The 22,570-nt window shown below is 63.4% G+C and overlaps 4 protein-coding genes across 4 annotated transcripts; all 4 read right to left on the reverse strand.

Moving 5' to 3' along the window:
- Positions 1-2,205: 2,205 nt before the first annotated feature.
- LOC142593742 (pepsin A-like) lies at positions 2,206-5,065 on the reverse strand. Its single transcript, XM_075712285.1, has 9 exons — positions 5,010-5,065; positions 4,567-4,714; positions 3,867-3,984; positions 3,603-3,721; positions 3,306-3,505; positions 2,939-3,055; positions 2,696-2,840; positions 2,441-2,533; positions 2,206-2,355 (listed from the first exon to the last, which is right to left on the reverse strand). Exons 1-9 carry the CDS (start codon positions 5,063-5,065, stop codon positions 2,206-2,208), a joined length of 1,146 nt encoding a protein of 381 aa, XP_075568400.1.
- Positions 5,066-7,987: 2,922 nt separating this feature from the next.
- On the reverse strand, positions 7,988-10,868 carry LOC142593746 (pepsin A-like). The gene is given in 10 exon segments (XM_075712290.1): positions 7,988-8,137; positions 8,225-8,317; positions 8,479-8,623; positions 8,722-8,838; positions 9,086-9,222; positions 9,224-9,286; positions 9,383-9,501; positions 9,648-9,765; positions 10,346-10,493; positions 10,789-10,868. Coding segments are annotated over 10 exon segments (1,146 nt in total). The 5' UTR covers positions 10,845-10,868.
- A 2,922-nt stretch (positions 10,869-13,790) lies between these two features.
- LOC142593744 (pepsin A-like) lies at positions 13,791-16,674 on the reverse strand. Its single transcript, XM_075712287.1, has 9 exons — positions 16,595-16,674; positions 16,152-16,299; positions 15,452-15,569; positions 15,188-15,306; positions 14,891-15,090; positions 14,524-14,640; positions 14,281-14,425; positions 14,026-14,118; positions 13,791-13,940 (listed from the first exon to the last, which is right to left on the reverse strand). The coding sequence occupies exons 1-9, from the start codon at positions 16,648-16,650 to the stop codon at positions 13,791-13,793; spliced, it is 1,146 nt and encodes a 381-aa protein (XP_075568402.1). The 5' UTR covers positions 16,651-16,674.
- A 2,922-nt stretch (positions 16,675-19,596) lies between these two features.
- LOC142593745 (pepsin A-like) lies at positions 19,597-22,480 on the reverse strand. The gene is made up of 9 exons (XM_075712289.1): positions 22,401-22,480; positions 21,958-22,105; positions 21,258-21,375; positions 20,994-21,112; positions 20,697-20,896; positions 20,330-20,446; positions 20,087-20,231; positions 19,832-19,924; positions 19,597-19,746 (listed from the first exon to the last, which is right to left on the reverse strand). Exons 1-9 carry the CDS (start codon positions 22,454-22,456, stop codon positions 19,597-19,599), a joined length of 1,146 nt encoding a protein of 381 aa, XP_075568404.1. The 5' UTR covers positions 22,457-22,480.
- Positions 22,481-22,570: the final 90 nt, after the last annotated feature.

Genomic DNA, 22,570 nt, shown 5'->3' on the forward strand with positions numbered 1-22,570 from the left:
TTAACCTAACACTACCAAGTCCACCACTAAACCAGTTAAGGGGAGAGTCATCATTTCAGGTTTCCTGGCTTGCTGGCTGCAGTAATTCTGAACGAAAGTCAAACTAATTAAGGTTGGAAAGATCCTCTAAGATCCTCACTCCAACCATCAACACAACACCACCACACCCACTAAACCATGTCCCAAAGTGCCACCTCTGCCCGCTTCTTGAACCCCTCCACGGATGGCGACTCCACCACCTCTCTGGGCAGCCTCTTCCAATGCTTCACCACTCTTCCCATCAAGACATTTTTCCTAATGTCCAGTCTACACCTCCCCTGACGCAGCTGGAGGCCATTTCCTCTCGTGCTATCGCTAACTACTTGGGAGAAGAGCCCAACCCCAAGGCTGGAGGCTTCAGACGCCTCCCTCTGTCCCAGGGCTGCCTGCGGAACTGGGCCCAGCTGGGAGGTGAAAGCGGGAGCAGCGGGGGAAAGAGCAGCTCGGGATGCCGCTGCTTGGACCATGCCAAGGTCGCCCACGCTGGGCTGCGTCAGAGGCGCCCGGCGCTGGACCGGCCGTCCCAGCCTCCATCACAGCCCCACGGGCGTGACATGTGCCTGCTGGCACGGTCACCTTGTCCCGCGCTCGGGGGAAAACAAAGCCAGACCTTGCGCCAACGAGCTGGCACCAGCCTGACCACAGGCACCGTACGGCCTGAAGATGCCTTTCCTCCCTCGGCACCGCGTTCAACCCACCTCTGAAGACTGAAACCATTGAGGAGAGCTGCTAAAGTGCACCGGCACAATCAAATGAAGAAGAACCTGCCAGGAGCTGACGGGCCATGTTGGGAGACAAGGGATGAAGCATCGAATTCTCCCTGAGCGAAAGGGAAGATGGCAGGTGTTTGGTTTGGGGGTTGGGGTGTGGAAGGGACAAAGTCTTGGCTGAGCCCCAAAATGGAAAGTCCGGACGTGGCAGGAGGCCACAGCCTGGAAACCCCGCATGGAGCCTTGGCAGCGTCTTCCCCACTGGCCTCGTGAGCCACTCTGTGCCTGCAGGTAGCTGTAAGCTACAAAGAAAATCAGCGCTTGCACAACAGCATCTACTTGACGCTTCGCTCCCTCGCTCCCGCGGCCCCGCGCGAGGCAGCAGCGCCTTTCGATGAATACGAGCTCAGATAAGGAGCAGCCCTAGCAGAGGGGCTGCTTGGCCACAAACACGTCCTTGCTGCGCTACGCGTGGAAAACATTGATTTGCAGAAGGTGATGGGAGCAGCGCGCTCCAGGACGCGTCCCTCGTCGGGGAAGCTGCTGCAGCCAGCTGCGCGGGGACTGCTCCGATGGGCTGTGGGCTTGCATTGCTTCCCCCAACAGCCCGGGTGTCTGCACGCAGGGAAGGGGCTGTTCCTGCTGGGCAAAGCCTCGTCCTCCGCAGCACACGGGGGGTTCCACTGCTCCACGGGGACGGCTGGCACAGGGGGCTCAGGGTGATTTTGCTGGGTCACGGCAGCTATTTGGAACAGCTGCTGCAAATGGCGCTTGTATAGAAGGGAGATTCACAGCTGGGCTTGCCGGTTTGCCTGCCTCTTGCTTGCTTGCCCCGGGCCGGGAGCCCTGTGCAAGCTTCCTTGGGCCTTGGTGCTGGTGGAAGGCAGAGGCTGTAGCCCTGCACAGCGCGGCCCCTCAGCGGCACTGCTTTTGGGGGGCACTTGGGAGAGCTGTCAAAGCTCACACCTTGCCATGCAATCGCCCTCCAAGCACGGAGAGCCGGCCCTTCCTCCGTGGAGGCTGCTCAGGAGCTGCTGGGCTCGGCGTGTGTTCCACGCCGGGGCAGGTCATGCCCTGGGAGGGCCACGGCAGCCGGCGTGGGCTGCGGGAGGTGGCGGCTGGAGCTCCACAAGGCCGGTAGCCGTGCTCCCATCCCCGTCCCTTATGGCCCCACACACCTTCCCCAGCCCACCTGGCCACCGACAGCCCCAGCACCCACACACACCTCATGGCGTGCCCCGTGGGCACCCAAAGCACTGGCCCTGGGCCACCCGCCTTTACTCCGGGCCCTTCCCAGACAGACACGGCACAGGGATGCTGCTTGATGGCTTTATTGTGCTCGGTGGCAGGAGGGGACGGCAGCGCTGGCCAAGGCTCAGCCCTGACACCCACCAGGCCAGGGACGCCGGGGCAGCGGGGCGCGCTGCCTGTCCCCGGCCCCGGCACGCAGGCGCGCTCAGGACAGCCGCGACAGCCCCACCATGTTGTTGGCCCTGTCGAAGATCACGTAGTACTCGCGGATGAAGACGTCCCCCAGGATCCAGAGCTCGCCCGCCTCCGTCGGGGCGTTCATGCCTTGGAAGCCGAGCATGCAGGAGCCATCCATCTGCAACAAGGACACGGTGCATGGTGCTCACCAGCTGCCACACACCCCCGACACCCCCCGCTCCCCTCCCGGGCGCCATGCTCACCTCTATCACGTAGGCGCGGGGCGGCACGGCGAAGGCATTGCCGTGGATGTTGAAGACGACGTCGGGCAGGCTGCTGATGGCGCTGCAGCTGATCTGGGGAGGGGACACGGTGGCGGCTGGGGCTCAGCGGCCACCCCAAGAGGGACCACGTGCCCCACGCAGCCATGGCGACCCGTGCGCCAGGGAGCAGCCCCGGGCTCCAGCCGGCCACCCCCAAAGGTGCCCAAAGCCCCGCGCGCTCCCCTGCGGCCTCACCTGCCCGTTGGAGCCAACGCTGACGCCGAGGGCACCCAGGATGGCGTTGAGGGCTCCGTTGGGCACGGCCAGCAGCGAGGTGCCCGTGTCCACGATGGCCTGGCAGCCATTGGAGCAGGCCACGGGCTCCCCACCGATGGAGACGCTGGGGACAGGGGAATGGGATGAGCCTCCCGGGCACAGGACGAGGGCTGGCACCCCCTAAAACACCGTCTGGGGGCAAGGGGAGCCTGCAGGGCCTACCTGTCCATGGTGATCTGCCAGTAGGTTTCGGCAGAGAGGGGGATCCAGTGGATGCCGTTGGTGGTGTAGGCATTGTCGACGGCACCGAAGAGGACAAAGCTGCCTTTCTGCTCGTCCCTGCAAGGGGGAAGCCCTCAGCTGCGGGTCCCACACCACCACCACCACTACCACCACCCCCCCCACTGCCACTGCCACTGCCATCGCCCAGGGGGGCTTTGCTGCCATCCTCCACCACCGGTGACGCTGACGGCAGCGCTGAGCCACGTCCCCCAGCAGACAACGGGCAATGGTGCCACAGCCAGCCCCGGTGGCAGGGAAAGGGCAGAAAATCCTCGGCAAGGGCTGGGCGGCTCTGGCCAGGCCTTACTTGCTCAGGTAGACGGAGAAGAGGTCCTTGGCCACGAGGCCTTCCGACATCATGTTGTCAAAGACAGGGGTGGCTCCGGAGGAGGCGATGCTGGGGAAAGCCAGCCCCAGGATGCCATCAAAGAGGCAGTAGTAGAAGAAATTGCCAGGCTCGGTCTCAGCCAGCCCAAAGATCTGGTCGATGACCTTGATGTCTGCGACCTGGTCGGGGAGATGTGGAGAGGGGCTCGGTTTGGGCGGGCGGTGTCCCATTGTGCCCGCTCCCCTGGCACGAGGGGGCCGCTGCGCCACGCCTTACTTTGACGTTGTCGTAGCCCAGGACGCCGGTCATGCTGCCAGTGCCGTAGGCGATGTAGAGGCTCTCGTTGGTGCCGACGAAGGTGGAGGATTCCGCCGGGTTGAAGCGGCGGTGGTCCCCTGCGGGGAGGATAGGGAGACACTCACGGTGCGTCCTGTCCTCGGGGACCAAGGATGAGCCTCCAGTGCCTCCCCCATGGCCCAACCTCCCTTGGCAGAGACAGGGCAGAGCCCTCCTCGGCTCCCAGCCCCCCCAGACACCTACTGCAGCCCGGGCTGGAGCAGTACACCGAGGGCACCCACAGGTTGGAGGAGCCGGTGTCAAAGATCACGGTGAACTCCTGGGGTGGGGTACCGATGGAGATGGTGCCGAAGTACGAATTCTGTCAAAGCGGGACGGGGAAGGGATCAGCGGGGTGGGTAAGGGGCTAGCAGGACGAGTAAGTGGCTAGTGGGATGGGCAAGGGCTTAGAGGAATGGGTAAGGGCTAGGAGGAATGGGTAAGGGGCTAGTGGCTCAGGTAAGGGGTTAGGTGGCCGGGTAAGGGTCTAGGTGGTGTCGCAAGGGGCTAGTGGGATGGGTAAGGGGCTAGTGGGTCACGTAAGAGGTTAGAGGAATGGGTAAGGGTGTAGTTGGTGCGGTAACGGGCTAGCAGGATGGGTAAGAGGCTGGTGAGTCAGGTAAGGGGTTAGGGGGAGGTGTAAGGGGCTAGAGGGTCAGGTAAGGGGCTAGCGGGATGGGTAAGGGGTTAGAGGAATGGGTAAGGGTCTAGTGAGGCAGGTAAAGGGCTAGCAGGCTGGGTAAGGGGTTAGAGGAAAGGGTCAAGGTCTAGTGGGTCAGGTAAGGGGTTAGGGGGATGGCTAAGGGTCTAGCTGGTGACGTAAAGGGCTAGCAGGTTGGCTAAAAGGCCAGTGGCCCCGTGGGCTGCGCAGCCGCTGCCAGCCCCTCTGCCCCGCCATGCTCACGTCCAGGAAGTTGGTCATGGGCTCCGCGGACTGCTGCTTGGGGAAGTACTTGTCGGCCAGGTTGTAGGGGTGCTTCTTCAGGTAGTCCTCCAGCAAGCCATGCTCCTGCAGGGACTGCCGCAGGGTCTTGGCCCTCCTCAGAGGGACCCTGGGGTGCAGGGGAGAGGGGAGCCCATCCGTCAAAGTGCCTCGGGGGGCGGCGGGTACCCCCACCACGTGCTCGCCCTGCGCCTCCTCCCACAGACCCTCCTGTGGGACCCGCGGGCTGTCCTCGCTGCGGGGACCCTCGGCCATGCCCATGCTTGGGGGGTTGCAGCTCCTTCCCCCATCCCTGCTGCGTGCCGGGTGCCAGGCAGCCGCCCCGCTCGCCTCCCCCAGCGTGGCTGCTGGGGGTCCTCGGGAACGCGCTGCCTCCCAGGGAACCCCCACACCCCGCTGCTCACCTGGACACCAGGCACTGGGACAGGGCCACCAAGCCCAGGAGCAGGAACAACTTCATGCTGGCTGCTGACACACGGCCACCCAGGCAAAGAGACGCGCCGAGAGTGCCACCGGCCCCACACCGCCTCCTTATATCCCAACCACGCTTGTTTGGACAGCGGCCCCGATAACAAAGGCAAACGGCTCCGGGGGGACTTATCGCAATGACCTTAAGGCAGACGCGGGCAATGCCAAGGTGAGGGCTTTCCATCTTCGCTGGCCTCCAATGCCGCGGCGCAGGGATGCTTGCAGCAGGCTGGGGCTGGCACAGAAGCACCAGGGACAGGCACTGGGGGACGGGGAAGCTGGGCAGGGGGACATGGGGCTCCCTGCGGCCATTTCTGGGCATTTCCCCACGCTCCATCCAAATGCCTGGGCATTACGCGAGCCAACAACACCGCTGCGGCTGAGGAACCGCGGAGTAAATCAGGTGCCATTACATAAAAGCCATTATTTTCCAGTTGGTTCTAGCTGGCCAGGACACCCACTGCCACCACAGGGGACGACATTTTCCCCAGCCCCGGGGCACCTGTGCTACGAAGGCTCCTGGGGCTCCTCAGGACCTTTAAGATCATCCAGTCCAGATTTCCCTCTCCTTATTTCCTCCAGCCCTCGGATCAACTCCATCGCCCTCCCCTGCACCTCCTCGAGCAGGTCCACGTCTTTCTTATGCTGTACCTTAGGATCCTAGAATCGTTGAGGTTGGAAAAGACCTTTAAGATCATCCAGTCCAACCGTTAACCTAACACTACCAAGTCCACCACTAAACCAGTTAAGGGGAGAGTCATCATTTCAGGTTTCCTGGCTTGCTGGCTGCAGTAATTCTGAACGAAAGTCAAACTAATTAAGGTTGGAAAGATCCTCTAAGATCCTCACTCCAACCATCAACACAACACCACCACACCCACTAAACCATGTCCCAAAGTGCCACCTCTGCCCGCTTCTTGAACCCCTCCACGGATGGCGACTCCACCACCTCTCTGGGCAGCCTCTTCCAATGCTTCACCACTCTTCCCATCAAGACATTTTTCCTAATGTCCAGTCTACACCTCCCCTGACGCAGCTGGAGGCCATTTCCTCTCGTGCTATCGCTAACTACTTGGGAGAAGAGCCCAACCCCAAGGCTGGAGGCTTCAGACGCCTCCCTCTGTCCCAGGGCTGCCTGCGGAACTGGGCCCAGCTGGGAGGTGAAAGCGGGAGCAGCGGGGGAAAGAGCAGCTCGGGATGCCGCTGCTTGGACCATGCCAAGGTCGCCCACGCTGGGCTGCGTCAGAGGCGCCCGGCGCTGGACCGGCCGTCCCAGCCTCCATCACAGCCCCACGGGCGTGACATGTGCCTGCTGGCACGGTCACCTTGTCCCGCGCTCGGGGGAAAACAAAGCCAGACCTTGCGCCAACGAGCTGGCACCAGCCTGACCACAGGCACCGTACGGCCTGAAGATGCCTTTCCTCCCTCGGCACCGCGTTCAACCCACCTCTGAAGACTGAAACCATTGAGGAGAGCTGCTAAAGTGCACCGGCACAATCAAATGAAGAAGAACCTGCCAGGAGCTGACGGGCCATGTTGGGAGACAAGGGATGAAGCATCGAATTCTCCCTGAGCGAAAGGGAAGATGGCAGGTGTTTGGTTTGGGGGTTGGGGTGTGGAAGGGACAAAGTCTTGGCTGAGCCCCAAAATGGAAAGTCCGGACGTGGCAGGAGGCCACAGCCTGGAAACCCCGCATGGAGCCTTGGCAGCGTCTTCCCCACTGGCCTCGTGAGCCACTCTGTGCCTGCAGGTAGCTGTAAGCTACAAAGAAAATCAGCGCTTGCACAACAGCATCTACTTGACGCTTCGCTCCCTCGCTCCCGCGGCCCCGCGCGAGGCAGCAGCGCCTTTCGATGAATACGAGCTCAGATAAGGAGCAGCCCTAGCAGAGGGGCTGCTTGGCCACAAACACGTCCTTGCTGCGCTACGCGTGGAAAACATTGATTTGCAGAAGGTGATGGGAGCAGCGCGCTCCAGGACGCGTCCCTCGTCGGGGAAGCTGCTGCAGCCAGCTGCGCGGGGACTGCTCCGATGGGCTGTGGGCTTGCATTGCTTCCCCCAACAGCCCGGGTGTCTGCACGCAGGGAAGGGGCTGTTCCTGCTGGGCAAAGCCTCGTCCTCCGCAGCACACGGGGGGTTCCACTGCTCCACGGGGACGGCTGGCACAGGGGGCTCAGGGTGATTTTGCTGGGTCACGGCAGCTATTTGGAACAGCTGCTGCAAATGGCGCTTGTATAGACAGGGAGATTCACAGCTGGGCTTTGCCGGTTTGCCTGCCTCTTGCTTGCTTGCCCCGGGCCGGGAGCCTGTGCAAGCTTCCTTGGGCCTTGGTGCTGGTGGAAGGCAGAGGCTGTAGCCCTGCACAGCGCGGCCCCTCAGCGGCACTGCTTTTGGGGGGCACTTGGGAGAGCTGTCAAAGCTCACACCTTGCCATGCAATCGCCCTCCAAGCACGGAGAGCCGGCCCTTCCTCCGTGGAGGCTGCTCAGGAGCTGCTGGGCTCGGCGTGTGTTCCACGCCGGGCAGGTCATGCCCTGGGAGGGCCACGGCAGCCGGCGTGGGCTGCGGGAGGTGGCGGCTGGAGCTCCACAAGGCCGGTAGCCGTGCTCCCATCCCCGTCCCTTATGGCCCCACACACCTTCCCCAGCCCACCTGGCCACCGACAGCCCAGCACCCACACACACCTCATGGCGTGCCCCGTGGGCACCCAAAGCACTGGCCCTGGGCCACCCGCCTTTACTCCGGGCCCTTCCCAGACAGACACGGCACAGGGATGCTGCTTGATGGCTTTATTGTGCTCGGTGGCAGGAGGGGACGGCAGCGCTGGCCAAGGCTCAGCCCTGACACCCACCAGGCCAGGGACGCCGGGGCAGCGGGGCGCGCTGCCTGTCCCCGGCCCCGGCACGCAGGCGCGCTCAGGACAGCCGCGACAGCCCCACCATGTTGTTGGCCCTGTCGAAGATCACGTAGTACTCGCGGATGAAGACGTCCCCCAGGATCCAGAGCTCGCCCGCCTCCGTCGGGGCGTTCATGCCTTGGAAGCCGAGCATGCAGGAGCCATCCATCTGCAACAAGGGACACGGTGCATGGTGCTCACCAGCTGCCACACACCCCCGACACCCCCCGCTCCCCTCCCGGGGCGCCATGCTCACCTCTATCACGTAGGCGCGGGGCGGCACGGCGAAGGCATTGCCGTGGATGTTGAAGACGACGTCGGGCAGGCTGCTGATGGCGCTGCAGCTGATCTGGGGAGGGACACGGTGCGGCTGGGGGCTCAGCGGCCACCCCAAGAGGGACCACGTGCCCCACGCAGCCATGGCGACCCGTGCGCCAGGGAGCAGCCCCGGGCTCCAGCCGGCCACCCCCAAAGGTGCCCAAAGCCCCGCGCGCTCCCCTGCGGCCTCACCTGCCCGTTGGAGCCAACGCTGACGCCGAGGGCACCCAGGATGGCGTTGAGGGCTCCGTTGGGCACGGCCAGCAGCGAGGTGCCCGTGTCCACGATGGCCTGGCAGCCATTGGAGCAGGCCACGGGCTCCCCACCGATGGAGACGCTGGGGACAGGGGAATGGGATGAGCCTCCCGGGCACAGGACGAGGGCTGGCACCCCCTAAAACACCGTCTGGGGGCAAGGGGAGCCTGCAGGGCCTACCTGTCCATGGTGATCTGCCAGTAGGTTTCGGCAGAGAGGGGGATCCAGTGGATGCCGTTGGTGGTGTAGGCATTGTCGACGGCACCGAAGAGGACAAAGCTGCCTTTCTGCTCGTCCCTGCAAGGGGGAAGCCCTCAGCTGCGGGTCCCACACCACCACCACCACTACCACCACCCCCCCCACTGCCACTGCCACTGCCATCGCCCAGGGGGCTTGCTGCCATCCTCCACCACCGGTGACGCTGACGGCAGCGCTGAGCCACGTCCCCCAGCAGACAACGGGCAATGGTGCCACAGCCAGCCCCGGTGGCAGGAAAGGGCAGAAAATCCTCGGCAAGGGCTGGGCGGCTCTGGCCAGGCCTTACTTGCTCAGGTAGACGGAGAAGAGGTCCTTGGCCACGAGGCCTTCCGACATCATGTTGTCAAAGACAGGGGTGGCTCCGGAGGAGGCGATGCTGGGGAAAGCCAGCCCCAGGATGCCATCAAAGAGGCAGTAGTAGAAAGAAATTGCCAGGCTCGGTCTCAGCCAGCCCAAAGATCTGGTCGATGACCTTGATGTCTGCGACCTGGTCGGGAGATGTGGAGAGGGGCTCGGTTTGGGCGGGCGGTGTCCCATTGTGCCCGCTCCCCTGGCACGAGGGGGCCGCTGCGCCACGCCTTACTTTGACGTTGTCGTAGCCCAGGACGCCGGTCATGCTGCCAGTGCCGTAGGCGATGTAGAGGCTCTCGTTGGTGCCGACGAAGGTGGAGGATTCCGCCGGGTTGAAGCGGCGGTGGTCCCCTGCGGGGAGGAATAGGGAGACACTCACGGTGCGTCCTGTCCTCGGGGACCAAGGATGAGCCTCCAGTGCCTCCCCCATGGCCCAACCTCCCTTGGCAGAGACAGGGCAGAGCCCTCCTCGGCTCCCAGCCCCCCCAGACACCTACTGCAGCCCGGGCTGGAGCAGTACACCGAGGGCACCCACAGGTTGGAGGAGCCGGTGTCAAAGATCACGGTGAACTCCTGGGGTGGGGTACCGATGGAGATGGTGCCGAAGTACGAATTCTGTCAAAGCGGGACGGGGAAGGGATCAGCGGGGTGGGTAAGGGGCTAGCAGGACGAGTAAGTGGCTAGTGGGATGGGCAAGGGCTTAGAGGAATGGGTAAGGGCTAGGAGGAATGGGTAAGGGGCTAGTGGCTCAGGTAAGGGGTTAGGTGGCCGGGTAAGGGTCTAGGTGGTGTCGCAAGGGGCTAGTGGGATGGGTAAGGGGCTAGTGGGTCACGTAAGAGGTTAGAGGAATGGGTAAGGGTGTAGTTGGTGCGGTAACGGGCTAGCAGGATGGGTAAGAGGCTGGTGAGTCAGGTAAGGGGTTAGGGGGAGGTGTAAGGGGCTAGAGGGTCATAAGGGGCTAGCGGGATGGGTAAGGGGCTAGAGGAATGGGTAAGGGTCTAGTGAGTCAGGTAAAGGGCTAGCAGGCTGGGTAAGGGGTTAGAGGAAAGGGTCAAGGTCTAGTGGGTCAGGTAAGGGGTTAGGGGGATGGCTAAGGGTCTAGCTGGTGACGTAAAGGGCTAGCAGGTTGGCTAAAAGGCCAGTGGCCCCGTGGGCTGCGCAGCCGCTGCCAGCCCCTCTGCCCCGCCATGCTCACGTCCAGGAAGTTGGTCATGGGCTCCGCGGACTGCTGCTTGGGGAAGTACTTGTCGGCCAGGTTGTAGGGGTGCTTCTTCAGGTAGTCCTCCAGCAAGCCATGCTCCTGCAGGGACTGCCGCAGGGTCTTGGCCCTCCTCAGAGGGACCCTGGGGTGCAGGGGAGAGGGGAGCCCATCCGTCAAAGTGCCTCGGGGGGTGGCGGGTACCCCCGCCACGTGCTCGCCCTGCGCCTCCTCCCACAGACCCTCCTGTGGGACCCGCGGGCTGTCCTCGCTGCGGGGACCCTCGGCCATGCCCATGCTTGGGGGGTTGCAGCTCCTTCCCCCATCCCTGCTGCGTGCCGGGTGCCAGGCAGCCGCCCCGCTCGCCTCCCCCAGCGTGGCTGCTGGGGGTCCTCGGGAACGCACTGCCTCCCAGGGAACCCCCACACCCCGCTGCTCACCTGGACACCAGGCACTGGGACAGGGCCACCAAGCCCAGGAGCAGGAGCAACTTCATGCTGGCTGCTGACACACGGCCACCCAGGCAAAGAGACGCGCCGAGAGTGCCACCGGCCCCACACCGCCTCCTTATATCCCAACCACGCTTGTTTGGACAGCGGCCCCGATAACAAAGGCAAACGGCTCCGGGGGGACTTATCGCAATGACCTTAAGGCAGACACGGGCAATGCCAAGGTGAGGGCTTTCCATCTTCGCTGGCCTCCAATGCTGCGGCGCAGGGATGCTTGCAGCAGGCTGGGGCTGGCACAGAAGCACCCTCCAGTTACTCTGCATCCCCTATGGACAGGCACTGGGGGATGGGGGAGCTGGGCAAGGGGACATGGGGCTCCCTGCGGCCATTTCTGGGCATTTCCCCACGCTCCATCCAAATGCCTGGGCATTACGCGAGCCAACAACACCGCTGCGGCTGAGGAACCACGGCGTAAATCAGGTGCCATTACATAAAAGCACTTATTTTCCAGTTGGCTCTAGCTGGCCAGGACACCCACTGCCACCACAGGGGATGACATTTTCCCCAGCCCCGGGGCACCTGTGCTACGAAGGCTCCTGGGGCTCCTCAGGACCTTTAAGATCATCCAGTCCAGATTTCCCTCTCCTCATTTCCTCCAGCCCTCGGATCAACTCCATCGCCCTCCCCTGCACCTCCTCGAGCAGGTCCACGTCTTTCTTATGCTGTACCTTAGAATCCTAGAATCGTTGAGGTTGGAAAAGACCTTTAAGATCATCCAGTCCAACCGTTAACCTAACACTACCAACTCCACCACTAAACCAGTTAAGGGGAGAGTCATCATTTCAGGTTTCCTGGCTTGCTGGCTGCATTATTTTTGAATGAAAGTCAAACTAATTAAGGTTGGAAAGATCCTCTAAGATCCTCAGGCCAACCATCAACACAACACCACCACACCCACTAAACCATGGCCCAAAGTGCCACCTCTGCCCGCTTCTTGAACCCCTCCACGGATGGCGACTCCACCACCTCTCTGGGCAGCCTCTTCCAATGCTTCACCACTCTTCCCATCAAGACATTTTTCCTAATGTCCAGTCTACACCTCCCCTGACGCAGCTGGAGGCCATTTCCTCTCGTGCTATCGCTAACTACTTGGGAGAAGAGCCCAACCCCAAGGCTGGAGGCTTCAGACGCCTCCCTCTGTCCCAGGGCTGCCTGCGGAACTGGGCCCAGCTGGGAGGTGAAAGCGGGAGCAGGCGGGGGAAAGAGCAGCTCGGGATGCCGCTGCTTGGACCATGCCAAGGTCGCCCACGCTGGGCTGCGTCAGAGGCGCCCGGCGCTGGACCGGCCGTCCCAGCCTCCATCACAGCCCCACGGGCGTGACATGTGCCTGCTGGCACGGTCACCTTGTCCCGCGCTCGGGGGAAAACAAAGCCAGACCTTGCGCCAACGAGCTGGCACCAGCCTGACCACAGGCACCGTACGGCCTGAAGATGCCTTTCCTCCCTCGGCACCGCGTTCAACCCACCTCTGAAGACTGAAACCATTGAGGAGAGCTGCTAAAGTGCACCGGCACAATCAAATGAAGAAGAACCTGCCAGGAGCTGACGGGCCATGTTGGGAGACAAGGGATGAAGCATCGAATTCTCCCTGAGCGAAAGGGAAGATGGCAGGTGTTTGGTTTGGGGGTTGGGGTGTGGAAGGGACAAAGTCTTGGCTGAGCCCCAAAATGGAAAGTCCGGACGTGGCAGGAGGCCACAGCCTGGAAACCCCGCATGGAGCCTTGGCAGCGTCTTCCCCACTGGCCTCGTGAGCCACTCTGTGCCTGCAGGTAGCTGTAAGCTACAAAGAAAATCAGCGCTTGCACAACAGCATCTACTTGACGCTTCGCTCCCTCGCTCCCGCGGCCCCGCGCGAGGCAGCAGCGCCTTTCGATGAATACGAGCTCAGATAAGGAGCAGCCCTAGCAGAGGGGCTGCTTGGCCACAAACACGTCCTTGCTGCGCTACGCGTGGAAAACATTGATTTGCAGAAGGTGATGGGAGCAGCGCGCTCCAGGACGCGTCCCTCGTCGGGGAAGCTGCTGCAGCCAGCTGCGCGGGGACTGCTCCGATGGGCTGTGGGCTTGCATTGCTTCCCCCAACAGCCCGGGTGTCTGCACGCAGGGAAGGGGCTGTTCCTGCTGGGCAAAGCCTCGTCCTCCGCAGCACACGGGGGGTTCCACTGCTCCACGGGGACGGCTGGCACAGGGGGCTCAGGGTGATTTTGCTGGGTCACGGCAGCTATTTGGAACAGCTGCTGCAAATGGCGCTTGTATAGAAGGGAGATTCACAGCTGGGCTTGCCGGTTTGCCTGCCTCTTGCTTGCTTGCCCCAGGCCGGGAGCCCTGTGCAAGCTTCCTTGGGCCTTGGTGCTGGTGGAAGGCAGAGGCTGTAGCCCTGCACAGCGCGGCCCCTCAGCGGCACTGCTTTTGGGGGGCACTTGGGAGAGCTGTCAAAGCTCACACCTTGCCATGCAATCGCCCTCCAAGCACGGAGAGCCGGCCCTTCCTCCGTGGAGGCTGCTCAGGAGCTGCTGGGCTCGGCGTGTGTTCCACGCCGGGGCAGGTCATGCCCTGGGAGGGCCACGGCAGCCGGCGTGGGCTGCGGGAGGTGGCGGCTGGAGCTCCACAAGGCCGGTAGCCGTGCTCCCATCCCCGTCCCTTATGGTCCCACACACCTTCCCCAGCCCACCTGGCCACCGACAGCCCCAGCACCCACACACACCTCATGGCGTGCCCCGTGGGCACCCAAAGCACTGGCCCTGGGCCACCCGCCTTTACTCCGGGCCCTTCCCAGACAGACACGGCACAGGGATGCTGCTTGACGGCTTTATTGTGCTCGGTGGCAGGAGGGGACGGCAGCGCTGGCCAAGGCTCAGCCCTGACACCCACCAGGCCAGGGACGCCGGGGCAGCGGGGCGCGCTGCCTGTCCCCGGCCCCGGCACGCAGGCGCGCTCAGGACAGCCGCGACAGCCCCACCATGTTGTTGGCCCTGTCGAAGATCACGTAGTACTCGCGGATGAAGACGTCCCCCAGGATCCAGAGCTCGCCCGCCTCCGTCGGGACGTTCATGCCTTGGAAGCCGAGCATGCAGGAGCCGGCCATCTGCAACAAGGACACGGTGCATGGTGCTCACCAGCTGCCGCACACCCCCGACACCCCCCGCTCCCCTCCCGGGCGCCATGCTCACCTCTATCACGTAGGCGCGGGGCGGCACGGCGAAGGCGTTGCCGTGGATGTTGAAGACGACGTCGGGCAGGCTGCTGATGGCGCTGCAGCTGATCTGGGGAGGGGACACGGTGGCGGCTGGGGCTCAGCGGCCACCCCAAGAGGGACCACGTGCCCCACGCAGCCATGGCGACCCGTGCGCCAGGGAGCAGCCCCGGGCTCCAGCCGGCCACCCCCAAAGGTGCCCAAAGCCCCGCGCGCTCCCCTGCGGCCTCACCTGCCCGTTGGAGCCGACGCTGACGCCGAGGGCACCCAGGATGGCGTTGAGGGCTCCGTTGGGCACGGCCAGCAGCGAGGTGCCCGTGTCCACGATGGCCTGGCAGCCATTGGAGCAGGCCACGGGCTCCCCACCGATGGAGACGCTGGGGACAGGGGAATGGGATGAGCCTCCCGGGCACAGGACGAGGGCTGGCACCCCCTAAAACACCATCTGGGGGCAAGGGGAGCCTGCAGGGCCTACCTGTCCATGGTGATCTGCCAGTAGGTTTCGGCAGAGAGGGGGATCCAGTGGATGCCGTTGGTGGTGTAGGCATTGTCGACGGCACCAAAGAGGACAAAGCTGCCTTTCTGCTCGTCCCTGCAAGGGGGGAGCCCTCAGCTGCGGGTCCCACACCACCACCACCACTACCACCACCACCCCCACTGCCACTGCCACTGCCATCACCCAGGGGGGCTTTGCTGCCATCCTCCACCACCGGTGAAACTGATGGCAGCGCTGAGCCACGTCCCCCAGCAGACAACGGGCAATGGTGCCACAGCCAGCCCCGGTGGCAGGGAAAGGGCAGAAAATCCTCGGCAAGGGCTGGGCGGCTCTGGCCAGGCCTTACTTGCTCAGGTAGACGGAGAAGAGGTCCTTGGCCACGAGGCCTTCCGACATCATGTTGTCAAAGACAGGGGTGGCTCCGGAGGAGGCGATGCTGGGGAAAGCCAGCCCCAGGATGCCATCAAAGAGGCAGTAGTAGAAGAAATTGCCAGGCTCGGTCTCAGCCAGCCCAAAGATCTGGTCGATGACCTTGATGTCTGCGACCTGGTCGGGGAGATGTGGAGAGGGGCTTGGTTTGGGCGGGCGGTGTCCCATTGTGCCCGCTCCCCTGGCACGAGGGGGCCGCTGCGCCACGCCTTACTTTGACGTTGTCGTAGCCCAGGACGCCGGTCATGCTGCCAGTGCCGTAGGCGATGTAGAGGCTCTCGTTGGTGCCGACGAAGGTGGAGGATTCCGCCGGGTTGAAGCGGCGGTGGTCCCCTGCGGGGAGGATAGGGAGACGCTCACGGTGCGTCCTGTCCTCGGGGACCAAGGATGAGCCTCCAGTGCCTCCCCCATGGCCCGACCTCCCTTGGCAGAGACAGGGCAGAGCCCTCCTCGGCTCCCAGCCCCCCCAGACACCTACTGCAGCCCGGGCTGGAGCAGTACACCGAGGGCACCCACAGGTTGGAGGAGCCGGTGTCAAAGATCACGGTGAACTCCTGGGGTGGGGTACCGATGGAGATGGTGCCGAAGTACGAATTCTGTCAAAGCGGGACAGGGAAGGGATCAGCGGGGTGGGTAAGGGGCTAGCAGGACGAGTAAGTGGCTAGTGGGATGGGCAAGGGCTTAGAGGAATGGGTAAGGGCTAGGAGGAATGGGTAAGGGGCTAGTGGGTCACGTAAGAGGTTAGAGGAATGGGTACGGGTCTAGGTGGTGTCGCAAGGGGCTAGTGGGATGGGTAAGGGGCTAGCGGGTCACGTAAGAGGTTAGAGGAATGGGTAAGGGTGTAGTTGGTGCGGTAACGGGCTAGCAGGATGGGTAAGAGGCTGGTGAGTGAGGTAAGGGGTTAGAGGGAGGTGTAAGGGGCTAGAGGGTCAGGTAAGGGGCTAGCGGGATGGGTAAGGGGCTAGAGGAATGGGTAAGGGTCTAGTGAGGCAGGTAAAGGGCTAGCAGGCTGGGTAAGGGGTTAGAGGAAAGGGTCAAGGTCTAGTGGGTCAGGTAAGGGGTTAGGGGGATGGCTAAGGGTCTAGCTGGTGACGTAAAGGGCTAGCAGGTTGGCTAAAAGGCCAGTGGCCCCGTGGGCTGCGCAGCCGCTGCCAGCCCCTCTGCCCCGCCATGCTCACGTCCAGGAAGTTGGTCATGGGCTCCGCGGACTGCTGCTTGGGGAAGTACTTGTCGGCCAGGTTGTAGGGGTGCTTCTTCAGGTAGTCCTCCAGCAAGCCATGCTCCTGCAGGGACTGCCGCAGGGTCTTGGCCCTCCTCAGAGGGACCCTGGGGTGCAGGGGAGAGGGGAGCCCATCCGTCAAAGTGCCTCGGGGGGCGGCGGGTACCCCCGCCACGTGCTCGCCCTGCGCCTCCTCCCACAGACCCTCCTGTGGGACCCGCGGGCTGTCCTCGCTGCGGGGACCCTCGGCCATGCCCATGCTTGGGGGGTTGCAGCTCCTCCCCCCATCCCTGCTGCGTGCCGGGTGCCAGGCAGCCGCCCCGCTCGCCTCCCCCAGCGTGGCTGCTGGGGGTCCTCGGGAACGCGCTGCCTCCCAGGGAACCCCCACACCCCGCTGCTCACCTGGACACCAGGCACTGGGACAGGGCCACCAAGCCCAGGAGCAGGAGCAACTTCATGCTGGCTGCTGACACACGGCCACCCAGGCAAAGAGACGCGCCGAGAGTGCCACCGGCCCCACACCGCCTCCTTATATCCCAACCACGCTTGTTTGGACAGCGGCCCCGATAACAAAGGCAAACGGCTCCGGGGGGACTTATCGCAATGACCTTAAGGCAGACGCGGGCAATGCCAAGGTGAGGGCTTTCCATCTTCGCTGGCCTCCAATGCTGCAGCACAGGGATGCTTGCAGCAGGCTGGGGCTGGCACAGAAGCACCCTCCAGTTACTCTGCGTCCCCTATGGACAGGCACTGGGGGACGGGGAAGCTGGGCAGGGGGACATGGGGCTCCCTGCGGCCATTTCTGGGCATTTCCCCACGCTCCATCCAAATGCCTGGGCATTACGCGAGCCAACAACACCGCTGCGGCTGAGGAACCACGGCGTAAATCAGGTGCCATTACATAAAAGCCATTATTTTCCAGTTGGTTCTAGCTGGCCGGGACACCCACTGCCACCACAGGGGACGACATTTTCCCCAGCCCCGGGGCACCTGTGCTACGAAGGCTCCTGGGGCTCCTCAGGACCTTTAAGATCATCCAGTCCAGATTTCCCTCTCCTTATTTCCTCCAGCCCTCGGATCAACTCCATCGCCCTCCCCTGCACCTCCTCGAGCAGGTCCACGTCTTTCTTATGCTGTACCTTAGGATCCTAGAATCGTTGAGGTTGGAAAAGACCTTTAAGATCATCCAGTCCAACTGTTAACCTAACACTACCAACTCCACCACTAAACCAGTTAAGGGGAGAGTCATCATTTCAGGTTTCCTGGCTTGCTGGCTGCATTATTTTTGAATGAAAGTCAAACTAATTAAGGTTGGAAAGATCCTCTAAGATCCTCAGGCCAACCATCAACACAACACCACCACACCCACTAAACCATGGCCCAAAGTGCCACCTCTGCCCGCTTCTTGAACCCCTCCACGGATGGCGACTCCACCACCTCTCTGGGCAGCCTCTTCCAATGCTTCACCACTCTTCCCATCAAGACATTTTTCCTAATGTCCAGTCTACACCTCCCCTGACGCAGCTGGAGGCCATTTCCTCTCGTGCTATCGCTAACTACTTGGGAGAAGAGCCCAACCCCAAGGCTGGAGGCTTCAGATGCCTCCCTCTGTCCCAGGGCTGCCTGCGGAACTGGGCCCAGCTGGGAGGTGAAAGCGGGAGCAGGCGGGGGAAAGAGCAGCTCGGGATGCCGCTGCTTGGACCATGCCAAGGTCGCCCACGCTGGGCTGCGTCAGAGGCGCCCGGCGCTGGACCGGCCGTCCCAGCCTCCATCACAGCCCCACGGGCGTGACATGTGCCTGCTGGCACGGTCACCTTGTCCCGCGCTCGGGGGAAAACAAAGCCAGACCTTGCGCCAACGAGCTGGCACCAGCCTGACCACAGGCACCGTACGGCCTGAAGATGCCTTTCCTCCCTCGGCACCACGTTCAACCCACCTCTGAAGACTGAAACCATTGAGGAGAGCTGCTAAAGTGCACCGGCACAATCAAATGAAGAAGAACCTGCCAGGAGCTGACGGGCCATGTTGGGAGACAAGGGATGAAGCATCGAATTCTCCCTGAGCGAAAGGGAAGATGGCAGGTGTTTGGTTTGGGGGTTGGGGTGTGGAAGGGACAAAGTCTTGGCTGAGCCCCAAAATGGAAAGTCCGGACGTGGCAGGAGGCCACAGCCTGGAAACCCCGCATGGAGCCTTGGCAGCGTCTTCCCCACTGGCCTCGTGAGCCACTCTGTGCCTGCAGGTAGCTGTAAGCTACAAAGAAAATCAGCGCTTGCACAACAGCATCTACTTGACGCTTCGCTCCCTCGCTCCCGCGGCCCCGCGCGAGGCAGCAGCGCCTTTCGATGAATACGAGCTCAGATAAGGAGCAGCCCTAGCAGAGGGGCTGCTTGGCCACAAACACGTCCTTGCTGCGCTACGCGTGGAAAACATTGATTTGCAGAAGGTGATGGGAGCAGCGCGCTCCAGGACGCGTCCCTCGTCGGGGAAGCTGCTGCAGCCAGCTGCGCGGGGACTGCTCCGATGGGCTGTGGGCTTGCATTGCTTCCCCCAACAGCCCGGGTGTCTGCACGCAGGGAAGGGGCTGTTCCTGCTGGGCAAAGCCTCGTCCTCCGCAGCACACGGGGGGTTCCACTGCTCCACGGGGACGGCTGGCACAGGGGGCTCAGGGTGATTTTGCTGGGTCACGGCAGCTATTTGGAACAGCTGCTGCAAATGGCGCTTGTATAGAAGGGAGATTCACAGCTGGGCTTGCCGGTTTGCCTGCCTCTTGCTTGCTTGCCCCAGGCCGGGAGCCCTGTGCAAGCTTCCTTGGGCCTTGGTGCTGGTGGAAGGCAGAGGCTGTAGCCCTGCACAGCGCGGCCCCTCAGCGGCACTGCTTTTGGGGGGCACTTGGGAGAGCTGTCAAAGCTCACACCTTGCCATGCAATCGCCCTCCAAGCACGGAGAGCCGGCCCTTCCTCCGTGGAGGCTGCTCAGGAGCTGCTGGGCTCGGCGTGTGTTCCACGCCGGGGCAGGTCATGCCCTGGGAGGGCCACGGCAGCCGGCGTGGGCTGCGGGAGGTGGCGGCTGGAGCTCCACAAGGCCGGTAGCCGTGCTCCCATCCCCGTCCCTTATGGTCCCACACACCTTCCCCAGCCCACCTGGCCACCGACAGCCCCAGCACCCACACACACCTCATGGCGTGCCCCGTGGGCACCCAAAGCACTGGCCCTGGGCCACCCGCCTTTACTCCGGGCCCTTCCCAGACAGACACGGCACAGGGATGCTGCTTGACGGCTTTATTGTGCTCGGTGGCAGGAGGGGACGGCAGCGCTGGCCAAGGCTCAGCCCTGACACCCACCAGGCAAGGGACGCCGGGGCAGCGGGGCGCGCTGCCTGTCCCCGGCCCCGGCACGCAGGCGCGCTCAGGACAGCCGCGACAGCCCCACCATGTTGTTGGCCCTGTCGAAGATCACGTAGTACTCGCGGATGAAGACGTCCCCCAGGATCCAGAGCTCGCCCGCCTCCGTCGGGACGTTCATGCCTTGGAAGCCGAGCATGCAGGAGCCGGCCATCTGCAACAAGGACACGGTGCATGGTGCTCACCAGCTGCCGCACACCCCCGACACCCCCCGCTCCCCTCCCGGGCGCCATGCTCACCTCTATCACGTAGGCGCGGGGCGGCACGGCGAAGGCGTTGCCGTGGATGTTGAAGACGACGTCGGGCAGGCTGCTGATGGCGCTGCAGCTGATCTGGGGAGGGGACACGGTGGCGGCTGGGGCTCAGCGGCCACCCCAAGAGGGACCACGTGCCCCACGCAGCCATGGCGACCCGTGCGCCAGGGAGCAGCCCCGGGCTCCAGCCGGCCACCCCCAAAGGTGCCCAAAGCCCCGCGCGCTCCCCTGCGGCCTCACCTGCCCGTTGGAGCCGACGCTGACGCCGAGGGCACCCAGGATGGCGTTGAGGGCTCCGTTGGGCACGGCCAGCAGCGAGGTGCCCGTGTCCACGATGGCCTGGCAGCCATTGGAGCAGGCCACGGGCTCCCCACCGATGGAGACGCTGGGGACAGGGGAATGGGATGAGCCTCCCGGGCACAGGACGAGGGCTGGCACCCCCTAAAACACCATCTGGGGGCAAGGGGAGCCTGCAGGGCCTACCTGTCCATGGTGATCTGCCAGTAGGTTTCGGCAGAGAGGGGGATCCAGTGGATGCCGTTGGTGGTGTAGGCATTGTCGACGGCACCAAAGAGGACAAAGCTGCCTTTCTGCTCGTCCCTGCAAGGGGGGAGCCCTCAGCTGCGGGTCCCACACCACCACCACCACTACCACCACCACCCCCACTGCCACTGCCACTGCCATCACCCAGGGGGGCTTTGCTGCCATCCTCCACCACCGGTGAAACTGATGGCAGCGCTGAGCCACGTCCCCCAGCAGACAACGGGCAATGGTGCCACAGCCAGCCCCGGTGGCAGGGAAAGGGCAGAAAATCCTCGGCAAGGGCTGGGCGGCTCTGGCCAGGCCTTACTTGCTCAGGTAGACGGAGAAGAGGTCCTTGGCCACGAGGCCTTCCGACATCATGTTGTCAAAGACAGGGGTGGCTCCGGAGGAGGCGATGCTGGGGAAAGCCAGCCCCAGGATGCCATCAAAGAGGCAGTAGTAGAAGAAATTGCCAGGCTCGGTCTCAGCCAGCCCAAAGATCTGGTCGATGACCTTGATGTCTGCGACCTGGTCGGGGAGATGTGGAGAGGGGCTTGGTTTGGGCGGGCGGTGTCCCATTGTGCCCGCTCCCCTGGCACGAGGGGGCCGCTGCGCCACGCCTTACTTTGACGTTGTCGTAGCCCAGGACGCCGGTCATGCTGCCAGTGCCATAGGCGATGTAGAGGCTCTCGTTGGTGCCGACGAAGGTGGAGGATTCCGCCGGGTTGAAGCGGCGGTGGTCCCCTGCGGGGAGGATAGGGAGACGCTCACGGTGCGTCCTGTCCTCGGGGACCAAGGATGAGCCTCCAGTGCCTCCCCCATGGCCCGACCTCCCTTGGCAGAGACAGGGCAGAGCCCTCCTCGGCTCCCAGCCCCCCCAGACACCTACTGCAGCCCGGGCTGGAGCAGTACACCGAGGGCACCCACAGGTTGGAGGAGCCGGTGTCAAAGATCACGGTGAACTCCTGGGGTGGGGTACCGATGGAGATGGTGCCGAAGTACGAATTCTGTCAAAGCGGGACAGGGAAGGGATCAGCGGGGTGGGTAAGGGGCTAGCAGGACGAGTAAGTGGCTAGTGGGATGGGCAAGGGCTTAGAGGAATGGGTAAGGGCTAGGAGGAATGGGTAAGGGGCTAGTGGGTCACGTAAGAGGTTAGAGGAATGGGTACGGGTCTAGGTGGTGTCGCAAGGGGCTAGTGGGATGGGTAAGGGGCTAGCGGGTCACGTAAGAGGTTAGAGGAATGGGTAAGGGTGTAGTTGGTGCGGTAACGGGCTAGCAGGATGGGTAAGAGGCTGGTGAGTGAGGTAAGGGGTTAGAGGGAGGTGTAAGGGGCTAGAGGGTCAGGTAAGGGGCTAGCGGGATGGGTAAGGGGCTAGAGGAATGGGTAAGGGTCTAGTGAGGCAGGTAAAGGGCTAGCAGGCTGGGTAAGGGGTTAGAGGAAAGGGTCAAGGTCTAGTGGGTCAGGTAAGGGGTTAGGGGGATGGCTAAGGGTCTAGCTGGTGACGTAAAGGGCTAGCAGGTTGGCTAAAAGGCCAGTGGCCCCGTGGGCTGCGCAGCCGCTGCCAGCCCCTCTGCCCCGCCATGCTCACGTCCAGGAAGTTGGTCATGGGCTCCGCGGACTGCTGCTTGGGGAAGTACTTGTCGGCCAGGTTGTAGGGGTGCTTCTTCAGGTAGTCCTCCAGCAAGCCATGCTCCTGCAGGGACTGCCGCAGGGTCTTGGCCCTCCTCAGAGGGACCCTGGGGTGCAGGGGAGAGGGGAGCCCATCCGTCAAAGTGCCTCGGGGGGCGGCGGGTACCCCCGCCACGTGCTCGCCCTGCGCCTCCTCCCACAGACCCTCCTGTGGGACCCGCGGGCTGTCCTCGCTGCGGGGACCCTCGGCCATGCCCATGCTTGGGGGGTTGCAGCTCCTCCCCCCATCCCTGCTGCGTGCCGGGTGCCAGGCAGCCGCCCCGCTCGCCTCCCCCAGCGTGGCTGCTGGGGGTCCTCGGGAACGCGCTGCCTCCCAGGGAACCCCCACACCCCGCTGCTCACCTGGACACCAGGCACTGGGACAGGGCCACCAAGCCCAGGAGCAGGAGCAACTTCATGCTGGCTGCTGACACACGGCCACCCAGGCAAAGAGACGCGCCGAGAGTGCCACCGGCCCCACACCGCCTCCTTATATCCCAACCACGCTTGTTTGGACAGCGGCCCCGATAACA

Source organism: Pelecanus crispus, chromosome 6, assembly GCF_030463565.1.
Source record: "Pelecanus crispus isolate bPelCri1 chromosome 6, bPelCri1.pri, whole genome shotgun sequence".
Classification (NCBI taxonomy): domain Eukaryota; kingdom Metazoa; phylum Chordata; class Aves; order Pelecaniformes; family Pelecanidae; genus Pelecanus; species Pelecanus crispus.